Below are 12,500 nucleotides of genomic sequence, written 5' to 3' on the forward strand. Positions count from 1 at the left end.
TCTGGGTATCAAGCTCAAGTTACCAGGTAGCAAGTGTCCTTCCCTGTGGAGCCATCTTGCCAGTCCACTGATTTCAAGTGTGTTTAAAAGTTTAATATTCATATTAATATTGATATGAATCAGTTTAATATTAATAGAAAAATCTAGTTTCTACTGTATTATATGTCCTCTTTTTTCCATTTCTAAAAAAACGAATGAAATTGTCCTCAAGGTCATGGATACAAGTTTACAGTTTGGGGAGAGGTGTCCAGTGGCTTCATATGAATGGTGGTGCACATATGCGCATCTCCTCTTACTCCATAGTCTGCAAAACACGATCCTGTGAAATGTAATCTTAATGTTATGCTTTGAGCTGGCTCGTTTTATGTCAGCTTGACATAAGCTAGAGTCATATGAAAGGAGGGAACCTCAGTTAATACCTCTAGATGATCAGCTGTGGGGCGTCTTCTTCATTAATGATTGAAGTGGGGAGGCTCAGTCCATTGTGTGTGGTGCCATCCCCGGGCTGAGCAAGCCATGGGGAGCAAGCCAGTAAGCAGAGTCTGCATCAGCTCCTACCACCAGGTTTCTACCCAGCTTGAGTTCCTACCTATTTCCTTCAGTGATGGACTAGGATTTGAAGTGTAAGCCAACTAAACCCTTTCCTCCCCAGTTTGCTTTTGGTCATGGCGTTTTATCCCAGCAATAGCAACCCTACCTAGGACAGTACTTTAAAAAGGCTTGTCACTTCTTGTTGTTATTTCAGTTAGCAAACCGAGCAGCAGGATAGTAAGTACTTGCTGGCTCTCACCCTCTACAGAACTCTGCACTTGGACATGTGTTGGTTTTAAGTCATTATTAGGAAATACATACTCAGAGCTTCCAAGTTGATCACCACCAAGAAGACTTGTTTTAAGTATTGAGAAGGTTATATTTCAAACTGTGTATCATACTGAAGTGCACACTTTATGAAGAGAGGTTCTCAAATAACATCTACTCTAAAATTTCAGTTCTCTTATTTCCTCTCTTGATGTGTGTGTTGCTACTATAATTTCGCTGGTGTGTCTGTAGGAAGCTGTGTTCATTACGTCATTATACTTTTGAGAATGTCATCTGTATTTCCACGGGATCATTTCAAGGTCCCGTCCCAGGGTTTTGCTGTAACTTAAAGGACTCAGATGCAGTGCTGATACGCGCACTCTCTCTTCTTCCCCGCAGGCACGCGCACTCTTACAAACCGCATCGTCCTTGGCACCCCATATGTATGAGCCACATTTTAATTTTGCAACCGTCTCTGATAAGGTATTTTTTCTTTATTAGTCATCTGACACATTCTTGATCTTTCTTGGTTTAAAAAAATACAGATTGAATACAACATTTTAAACCTTATCTTTCTGAACAGAAGGTTGATTTTTTTTTTAATCTGAAAGAAATGACTTTTTAAAAATTGTTATCACAAATATCTTCACTTCAGGAGATTATGTAATAAACTTTATCACTGGGTATTGACTAAAACACCAGTATAAATTGCAGAAGAAATCTCTACGTTTTAAAATATCACACTTAATCACTAAAGAAACACTTGTTAGATAATTCCTGGTTCAGGAAGGATTTATGGTTGACTTTTACAGCTAGGGGACCCTGTGTGTCTTCTGTGGATCAGATTTCCACCACACCTTTCCCAAGGTTGTCATGCATTAGCAATCATGGACGCTGTTTGGTTGTGAGCATTATGGGGGAAGGTATCTGCTAATATTTTGTTGCCAGTTAGTTACTGTCCAGGGGCCAACTGGAAGACTGAGCTGGTTTTGTTTTTATTTTTCTTGAGACCAGCCTTAGCTGTTCTAGAACTCACTCTGTAAACCAGGCCAGTCTCACACTCTCAGAGATCCTCCTGCCTCTGCCTCCTAAAGGCATAGGCCACCATGCTTGCTGGGTGAGCTGCTTAAATAAGACGTGAACAAGCCAGGGCATGTCTCTGCCTTACCATGGAAAGCAAGTGTGTCTTGAGGATTAATAAACAGTTCAAAATGTTTGTGGTGGAAATATAGGGTCTTAATGACTAAAGGCATAAACACAGTATTTTTATAGCATGAATATAAAACTATCCACACATGTCTGTTTTGAAAATAGGAGAAGAAATGTTCAACATCTTTAGTCATAAGAAAAATGCAAATCAAAACAACCTTGAGATTTCACCTCACACCAGTGAGAATGGCTAAGATCAAAAATTCAGCTGACAGCAAATGCTGGTGAGGATGTGGAGAAAGAGGAACACTCCTCCATTGTTGGTGGGATTGCAGACTGGTACAACCATTCTGGAAATCAGTATGGAGGTTCCTCAGAAAATTGGACATTGAACTACCTGAGGACCCAGCTATACCTCTCTTGGGCATATACCCAAAAGATGCCCCAACATATAACAAAGACACATGCTCCACTATGTTCATAGCAGCCTTATTTATAATAGCCAGAAGCTGGAAAGAACCCAGATGCCCTTCAACAGAGGAATGGATACAGAAAATGTGGTACATCTACACAATGGAATATTACTCAGCTATCAAAAACAATGCCTTTATGAAATTCGTAGGCAAGTGGATGGAACTGGAAAATATCATCCTGAGTGAGGTAACCCAATCACAGAAAAACACACATGGTATGCACTCATTGATAAGTGGCTATTAGCCCAAATGCTTGAATTGCCCTAGATGCATAGAACACATGAAACTCAAGACGGATGACTAAAATGCGAATGCTTCACTCCTTCTTTAAAAGGGGAACAAGAATACCCTTGGCAGGGAATAGGGAGGCAAAGTTTAGAACAGAGACAGAAGGAACACCCATTCAGAGCCTGCCCCACGTGTGGCCCATACATATACAGCCACCCAATTAGACAAGATGGATGAAGCAAAGAAGTGCAGGCCGACAGGAACCGGGTATAGATCTCTCCTGAGAGACATAGCCAGAATACAGCAAATACATAGGTGAATGCCAGCAGCAAACCACTGAACTGAGAATGGGACCCCCGTTGAAGGAATCTGAGAAAGGACTGGAAGAGCTTGAAGGGACTTGAGACCCCATATGAACAACAATGCCAAGCAACCAGAGCTTCCAGGGACTAAGCCACTACCCAAAGACTATACATGGACTGACCCTAGGCTCCAACCTCATAGGTAGCAATGAATATCCTAGTAAGAGCACCAGTGGAAGGGGAAGCCCTTGGTCCTGCCAAGACTGAACCCCCAGTGAACGTGATTGTTGAGGGGAGGGCAGTAATGGGGGGAGGATGGGGAGGGGAACACCGATAGAGAAGGGGAGGGGGATGTTGGCCCGGAAACCAGGAAGGGGAATAACAATCGAGATGTAAATAAGAAATACTCGTTAATAAAGATAAAAAAAAAAAGAAGAAGAAGAAGAAAATAGGAGAAGCTCTCGTCTTACAATTTTAAGGACAGTTGCTAAGTGCCAGTTCCTACTGGAGGTGCTATACCTGTCTTCTGGAATTCTCTCCAAAACCCCAGTCATGTTTTTCACTTGAGCCTCTCTGTACTAGGCCCTGTGGCCCCATAGAAGATGTAGCAATGAAGGAAACAGACGTTAACTTGTACCTCATGCTGCTTGCATTCTTGTGGAACCTGAGACTCACAGAGGTTACGCAACATCTGTAGAACCTGGGAATGGAGATACAAGTCTGTAAAATGCTAGACACTGGAGACACTAATTCAAAGCTAGGCCAGCAAGAACCAGTCTCAACTCACCCCAAACAGCCGGGGTCTTTAGCAGCTACTCCAAAGGTCCAGGAATTTGGTTCCCAGCATTCAAGTCTGGCAGCGCCCAATTGCCAGTAACTCCAGCTCCAGGAGCTTCTGCATCACTGGCTTTGACAGCACCTGCACTCACGTACACAGAACCACACTCACTTACACCTACACATAATGAAAAGTAATAAAAAAAGTCAATCTGAAAAAATAAAACAAAGATACACACTAGAGCTACATGGCGCTATGAGATCCCACCGAAGCCCAGCTCCCGTGTGCCTTCCATCCCCCACTGCTGGCACGCACTTGAACTGAACGGCACTTCTGACAGGAAGGTCAGTGCACTTTAATGACTGTAGCTCAAAGGATTCTTACAAGGTACTTCAGCAAAGTACTGTAAAATAATAACATTGAAATGTTACGATTTTTAAAAGGAAACCATTTCAATCTAAAATACATAAATGTTATGAAAACTCCATCAGGATCGAACCATCTAGATTTTTTTTGGCACATACACTAATAATTTTCTGTCTTTTTCAGAAATATATATATGAATAAGGTAGATACTTTTCTTTGAGACTGGACTTAAACAGTTACTAGACTCCAAAAGCCAACTCCTTTTATAGACTCCAAAGCCAACTCTTTTCCCAACATTGTTGTTTAGTATCACCTGGAACTTCTCAGAGCGTATGTTATACCCTAAGGTAATATGTTTGCTGGATGTTGCATTTATCCAAGTTACATCGAGCATCTTGAGATGTGAAAATTCTCTCTTATACGTTCCGTACTATCAGCAGTGATGGAGAGAAAACACGGGTTTCCGACTCATAACTGAGCAACTATAACAGAGTATCTGTTATATAATTTTATTTTCCTCATTTTTCATGATGGATTTCTAATCTAGGTGAGGTGATTCTAAGCTGCAGGTTTTGTTTAAGAACCCTTCACAGTTTCCCAACACAGAAATCTCATTCTCTTTGGTGATCTGTTATTTCTTCCAGATTGGAGATCTTCAGAGAAGCTACGTCGCTGCTCAGAAGTCTGAAGCCGCATTTCCAGAGCATGTGGACACTCAGCATTTAATTAAGCAGCTAAAGCAGCACTTCGCTATGCTCTGATCAGGCCTCGGACCAACTGCGTCCTCAGGAAGGGCCAGCCACAGGGGAGAAAACGTGCTGAGTGCATTTGTATCAGTAGTGTGACGCAGACTCAGAAGGCGTCCTGCAAGACCTAAGGACTTTGTTGTTTTATAAGGTAAAACAACACTAAGGTAAAAGTGGGTGCACTTCTGCCATGCCCTCCTCCTCATTAGTCCCCTTTGTCCCCTAGCCACTTCCGTGCCATCTGCATGGACATGGTTTTAGTATCTGGGTAAAACCTAGAAGCCACACATTAGAGAAAAACTATGCGTACCGTAGTATTATTACAGGTTAGTCTCTAGTTAACTTCACCGCCTCAGCCTCCTCAGTGCTGTGGTACAGACACGCCACCATGCCCGGCTGGCTTCAGCGTTTCCAAGGACATGAAATCTCCTCTCACACTGCATGGTTGATGTTTGTATATAGTTGTTAAACATTTTAATGAACCTCAATTTTTTTTTTATAAATGTGTATTTTAAAAGTCTTTAATCCAAAAACAAAAGTTCTTAAGCATTAGCTATCGTTGAAAACTTAGGTCAGAAATCTGCTTTAAAATTTTTTATGGCTCATAATGTGTGGTTTTATCATGAGTACTTTAATTAGAACGTTAAAATTTATATTTTAATAAACTTTTTATCAGAAACTTTGTATTGTATATTGCACTTTAAAATAAATCAGTATGTAAAATACTTTTTTACTTTTTATGAGTTTTTATTTCCTTTATCTCTGATTATATGAGTTGGTTTTAAAAGCCCATTAATCTTACAACTCAAACTGTTATTTTAAGTTTACTTGAAATTATATACTACTAGTTTTTAGCTGACGCATGCCCCAAATGCCAGCTGGTTCATATCTTGACAAAAGTTAACTCAAAACAAGGGATGGACAAACTTACTTCTCTCTCTCTCTCTCTCTCTCTCTCTCTCTCTCTCTCTCTCTCTCTGTGTGTGTGTGTGTGTGTGTGTGTGAGAGAGAGAGAGAGAGAGAGAGAGAGAGAGAGAGAGAAAGACAAAAAAAATGTAAAACAATTAAACCAAGTGGAAGAATTCAAAATTGGATATACATTTTAAATCAAGTTTTCTGAGAAGAGTGGGAAAAATGAATCTATATGTCAGATAATAAAATAAAGATTTAACCACATAGCATATGTTATTGATCAGATACTTAGCACCACATTTCTGCTTTGTTACACCCTTTTTCTCTCTCCCATCTGGCTAAAAAGCGTAAGAACTTTGGATAGTCACAGCTTATGCAATGAACATCGCCTCTCACAGATGGCACCTCATTAATTACGACTTGCAACAAATAGTTTTCTCAACAAGATTGTTGTTCGTCTACACATGCAGGACAACTAGTTGTGCCGTGTTTTTATATTTCACTGGGAATTGTGGAGGAAGAAAATACTAATATTTACCCCTAGGCTGCCCCTTGCTCTCCTACAATGTTTATTATAATATTCAAAGTACTATGTAGGGCTGCAGTCATTCTGACAAGTGTTGAAGTTGAGAACCACTTTGCTAAATGGCTTCTAAAAGTACGTTCACTTCTAAATCCCTTAAAAGACACCATCGAAGCTCCTTCAGGAAGAAGTCGAGATAACCTAAGTGTCCCTGTAGCTGTTAAAGAGACGATCTCTCAATGCAACCTCAACAGGAACTTTCCTGTACAGGGCTTTAAAGACTCCAGTCCATCTTTCTGAACCTCTGTGAGATATCTATAGAGAGCCTCACAACAGTGAGTGATTAATATGTACTATGTACCTGATGCATACAATTTCATAAAACTATTGGTTAGTTCCCAGGTTAAATCTGTGCTTATTAAACTAGCCGGGGAAGGGATCTTGGAACCAGTCTTATCAATAATACTGACCATGTCATTGGCATTTTACATGGAGTAAGGGAACGAGGCTTAAGCATGTGTGTCAGTCTGCAAAGGAAGTAGCTGAGGCTAGTGGTCTGTCATAGAAATGGACCATCCTCAACTCCTCACCTAACCTTAGAGTGGGATAGTTTTGGTCCTGATAGTCCCTGACAGAATTCCAAATGAGGGGAGGAGACACCCTTCAAGTCTTTGAGTGCAAAGACCTCATCTTCTTAGTACTGTTCTCTGATTGTGACAAGTCTTCCTAGTGCTAACACCCTCGAAGCTCATTAAAACGCATTTCTCTCAGGTCTCTAGCAGTCTTCATTAGCAGGAGCAGGTGAGGACAGCTGGAAAAAATCTGAGGCATTCAGCTCGCCACTCAAAGACTCCACTATGTGCACGAAATTTGAAGCTAGAGCCTTCTGCTTTTTCTACTTAAAATAACCGTGTGAATCTTGCAATTAACCCCAAAGAAAAATCTGTATTTGTTTTAACATAAAACATGGGTTTCTCACGTCGTCATATATAGCAGCTGTTCTGGGACAGGGGCCAATATTTTAGCTCGTGTTTTTCCCAGGGGTGTCTGCATGTTTCAGCTGAAAGCAGAAGGAACAAGTTCTGATCTCCCTCTGCCCTACTGGCTTGCCTACCTGCCTTTCCCCTGGCACAGGTGTGAAGCTTCAACTTGACCTGACTGCAGCTATCTTGTCATAAGAATCATTACCATACCCAGGGACTCTGGCAAACTTTCTCCACATAGCTCCCCAGAGTCTATAAATAGCGTGGTCCTAGAGTTTTATGACCAAGATTCTAGACCCATCAGCACTGGGAATGTGTCCAGTGTCCTTGGTATTAGCTGGAGACAAATCAGCTCCACTTGGCTTGGTTGAAGTCCTATACTGGCCATTCTATCTTCCCCCTTCTAATCCAATCCATGAGCATTGACCTGTCTTGCTAGTCAAGACGCAATTCCTTACCAATGCGCCCAATAAGTTACACAATCCTGGGTTTGTCTGCCTTTCTTTGGCCTTGCTGCACCTTAGTGCTGGTTCTCTCACATGGGACCAGCTTTTCCTTGAACACCAGGGCCCAGATCTCTACCCAAGCACCACCCAGTGGCAGCCTTGGTTCCTTTACCGAAATTTGCCTGGTCTGTTTCTTTCCCTAAGGACCATGCCAACCACTATCTAATCAGGATAAGTTTGTTTCTTCCTTTCAAGAAAAAGACTTTTGTGTTTTCACTTAAGACTCAAGGTGTTGTGACAGACGTATGGGAGAGAGACGTACAGGAAGGAGACCTGAGAACAAGATAGGTATCATGTCACCCCTAAATGCATACCACGCCTTGGAAGGACACATGTAGATGACAGTAAAGTTATCGTTGCAGAAAGTTGTGGAACCTGCCTTGGTGGTTTTGTTTTTGTTTTGTTTAGTCAACTCGATACAAGGTTGACTGGGATACCTGGGAAAAGAGACCTCAATTGAGAAAACGTCTCCGTCAGACTGCCTGGAGGTAAGTTAGTAGCCATTTTTTTCATTAATGATTGATTGTTGATGTAGGAAGGCCCCGCCCACTATGTGTGGTGCTACCCCTGGGCAAATTGGGGGTGGTGGGTTGCATAAGAAAGCATGCTGAGCAAGCCTGGAAGAACAAGCCAGTAAGCAACATTCCTCCATGGTCACTTCTTCAGCTCCTGTCTCCAGGTCCTTGCTTTGAGCTCCTACCCTGACTTTCTTTCATAATGGACTGTAAGCTGAAATAACTCCCCACACCCCAGATCGTGGTATCTTTAACCACAGCAACAGAGACCAAACAGACAGAACCTAATTCTTCAAATAGCTTTTCTAAGCCTTCACTGGGAGGCTGTTTAGTGCCGTATTGAGTAGGAGTTAACTTTTAAGTCTTGGAGTGGGGCAGACTGGGGATGACTACAGAGAAACCCATTGCATTGGTTTCTAAGCTCCTGGGAGTCCAAAAGAGTGTGGCATACCATTTGGGTAAGACCGTGGCTCGTTGAGATTTGAGACCGTTTCTAGTATGTCCTGCTAAAACTCTTCAAGATCTACTCTCCCCTAAGTAAAAGTGTTAATTACATTTTTAAGCTGTAAACTCAACACTATGTTTTTGGAAGGCAGTGGGAGGATGGGTAAGTGTTTGGAGACACTTTCTATGCTGGCTTGGCTCCCACATCCATTGCTGCCCACATGGTGCCAGGCAGATGACACCTTTGAGGCTGGTTGGAGGGCTGTGCGTTTGTGTGTGTGTGTGTGTGTGTGTGTGTGTGTGTGTGTGTGTGTGTGTACCTTGAGTAGGTATATGGATGGTGAAGAGGATCATTTTTCTTCTTTTGAAATTATCATTTATCTGGAGATATTGAAGGTCGCTATGTAAATATCACTCAGAAAATTAAAATCTTTTCTCTGCTTTAACACAGGGACAATTGGTGTTCATGTGGTTGAATGTGTGCATCGTTCTGCCTCCTGGAACAGACTTGTATGTGGAAGTAACACAGGTCATGGACCCAATTCATTCTTTCTCAACATATTCCTCCTATTCCTACCCTCTGACCACAGCTCATGGAACCAAGACAGCTAAGTCACTGGCTGCACAGCACTAGTCTTGTTCTGTCACAGGATGATGTGATTGCAAGACAGAGTCAAGTAGCTGCGACCCTGGAGAAGAGTCAGAAAACATTTCCATCAGTGTCTTCCCTGCTTGGAAGTCATATAAGCTCTTTCGATGTCACATTAGTACCTTTTCTTATTACGTAAGAGGTATTCTCAGTAGAAGGCTGTATTGAATATTGATACCCTTCCCCTATATTATTCAAGACCCTTCAACATTGCATTTACTACATGTGCCCACCATGGTGCAGTCTGCCATGCTCTTGGACAGCCACATTGCTCTCACCACAGGCCCAACAAATGGGACCTCCAAGATCATGAGATAAATGAACCCCTTTTCTTTATAAAGTACCTAGTCCTTAGATGTTTGGTTATAGGAACAGAAAACAGACACCTATGTTGGGTAATCTTGGTATGATATAATATCACCTTAACTAATTTCATCTGTAGGGACCCCGTGTCCAAATAACATCACCCTGAAGGTTCAAGGGGAGAGGAATCCTGGAGGGTGCTGGATGCCAATCCAGGAGACGATGCGCACAGGGAAGTAGTGCTCTGCCTGTCCGAAGGAAGCCTGCCTCTCCATCGCTGTTATCGGGGTCAGTAATGCTTGGAAGAGAACTTTCAGGCATCACTGAGAGAAAAGCTTCTTTGCATATGGCACAGGAAAAATACTGCTCCCCAGAGCAGATCTTGATGTGCAAAGAGTCATTAAGAGAGACTCAAGATTATGGTTGTGTAGAGAGAATATCTTGTGTACTGTCTGGATGCATCACCTGTCAATTAAGAAATAAAGTGTAGCCTACAGGAAAAAGATAGAATAGATGGAAGAAAAAAAAGATAGAATAGACAGAAGAAAAAAAAAGATAGAATAGACGGTGGGTGGGACATCCAGGAGGCAGAAGAATCCTGGGATAGAGGCAGGCACTGGAGATTTGTCCAGGAAGGTGTGACAAGACGACCCACAGTACCCGAGCATGGGTAACCAGTCATGTGACAGAATGTAGGTCGAAATAAATGGACTATATTAATTTATGATCTAGTCAGAGATAGAGCTTAGGTATACGGCCAAAGTATTTGTAAGTATATTTTGAGTCTGAGTCTTATTTCTGGGAATATGGGACCTGGAGGAAGAACCGGATACAACTTCTACAAAACTGAAAGCCCTGAGGGGTTTAGGAAAGAAAATTAAGAGAACTCCTTAGAGCAGTGGTTCTCAACCTGTGGGTCACAGCCCCTCTTGGAAAGGGGTCACAGTTTAGATATTTACATTATGATTCATAACAGTAGCAAAGTTACAGTTACGAAGTAGCAACAAAAAGTACTTTTACCATGGAGGGTCACCACAATGTGAGGAACTCTTAGGAATGGTGAGAGCCATGGCCCTAGAGGAAGTCTATTCTGCACTCCAGAAACCAACTTTCTCTTCAATCTGTGTGGAAGTAACAAAACCTGCTGGCAGGAATAAGGGCTGTCACACGTGTAGGAGAATTAGTGTAGAATTGGGGTCCAAGCTTTCAGGCAATTATCACGTAGACTTAAGGTTTGGGAGCAGCAAGTGAAGGGACGTTAGCAGAAGCAGCTGTCTGCAAAAGACCAGCTCAGTAATGATTCACCTCAAAGGCAGATTCTTTGGTCAAAGACAGGGAAGTCCGCAGAACCCCAAGCATTTCTTTCTTTCCACAGAGCAACTGGTAGAATCCATTCATTTGACCACATTTAAAGGGGCACCCCCAGCTGACTGTGGGGTCACAGTATTTAAAGCCAAGACTTTGGCCCACCCTCTTTTTCTTTTCGTGCAAGGAAATACATCCCAGCACCTTTACTGACCTGGGAGACAGGTTTCTGAGCTGTCTCAGATACCCTTTGTGCACAGCCACCTGCCACCTCAGTGCACTGGTCATGGCCACACCCTGGCTCTGGTAACCTGGACTGTACCTCTTTGGATGCTTGGCAAGGCAAGGTCCTTTGCCTCCTGGTTTGATACTGTACTGGAACAGAATAACAAATCAGGAAGCAGACAGAACAATGGAAAGGAGTAAAGAGTCCAGGTAGGGGAGTAGTCCGAGTAATTACATGGCTGCACTTACGCTGGTACTGCTAAGAACCAAAATGGGAACTCAACAGTTCACTTCTATTGAGCTTATGCATGCACACGTGTATGTGCGCATGCACACAAACACACACACACACACACACAAGCACGCACAAATTCGTGAGCAAGGTACACAAATGGGGGACAAGAACAATCATACATGACACTCACTATTCAATGAGTGAGCACACTCTGTCTGATAGCATGGCAAAGCCCGCTGAGGGCTGCAACCTGGCAGTGTTGAGAACCTTACAGAAGCCATGAGCACAGCAGTAGGAACGGGGCCTCTGTGATGCGGCTTCCAGCCCAAAATTTCATGATTTAATATTTGTGTCTTTTAGAAACGTAATTTTGTCTATGAGACGTAACTGGCCCACAAGCAGGCTCTTTTTCCAGGGAATAATTGGAAATAGATCTAATTCAAGTCCAATAGTTAATTCAGTCCCATCTACTTTCCCACAGCCCAATAACCATATATTTAATGATTTGAAGTCTTCCACCCTGAAATGTGTAGGCACATACCCTTCAGGCAAACTTTTCATAAAACCTATATTGCTTCTTAGAGAGAACTAGAAATTGCAAAAATCTGTTTCTTATACAGTTTCAGGACTGAGTTAGGGGGAGACTGTACTTGACTTTCATGGGGGAGTGGAAGTTCTCTCCCTAAAAATTGTTATTCCAAGCTTTCCTAAAAATGAGAGAGTCTGGGATTAACCCTCTCCTGCCCAAGAGTTTGTTTGATAACTGGGCTTGGTCATTTCTCAACAGTTACCCACAGGCTTCCAAGCTGTCTCCTACACAGGGCCAATGGGGGAAAGGAGCTTACAGAAGTAGCCTGAGGCAGGGGAGGGGGCAAATCTTGCATAGGTAAAAGAACTGCCTCCCAGTTCTCCTTCCCAAAGTAAAGCTCTTACTCCCTGACATTTCAGCAAACCTGTGACATTTCACTAACGCTTATGACATTTCATTTACTTATGGGGAAGTTCTTGGAGTGTGCTGTGTTCTCAGTGTGGTGTAGAGACTCCTGAATGGGCACCTTTC

At 42.5% G+C, this 12,500-nt stretch overlaps 1 protein-coding gene across 8 annotated transcripts in view; it reads left to right on the forward strand.

Annotated features, from left to right (window-relative positions):
* The window catches only part of Ttc8 (tetratricopeptide repeat domain 8), a 97,698-nt gene that overhangs the window by 48,896 nt on the left and 36,302 nt on the right, over window positions 1–12,500 (forward strand). For 5 of the 8 annotated variants that reach the window (NM_001399499.1, NM_001399497.1, XM_063261759.1 and 2 more), the window contains 2 exons: window positions 1,198–1,281; window positions 4,739–5,565. In NM_001399499.1, coding sequence (NP_001386428.1) covers window positions 1,198–1,281; window positions 4,739–4,855 — 201 coding nt within the window. In that variant the 3' untranslated portion in view covers window positions 4,856–5,565. Of the gene's footprint in view, window positions 1–1,197; window positions 1,282–4,738; window positions 5,566–8,172; window positions 8,253–9,174; window positions 9,964–12,500 lie in introns of those variants that run through there. The other 3 variants (XR_010052075.1, XR_010052074.1, NM_001106752.1) reach the window with 2 other exon arrangements.

The sequence above is a fragment of the Rattus norvegicus genome, chromosome 6 (assembly GCF_036323735.1).
Source record: "Rattus norvegicus strain BN/NHsdMcwi chromosome 6, GRCr8, whole genome shotgun sequence".
NCBI classification, from domain to species: domain Eukaryota; kingdom Metazoa; phylum Chordata; class Mammalia; order Rodentia; family Muridae; genus Rattus; species Rattus norvegicus.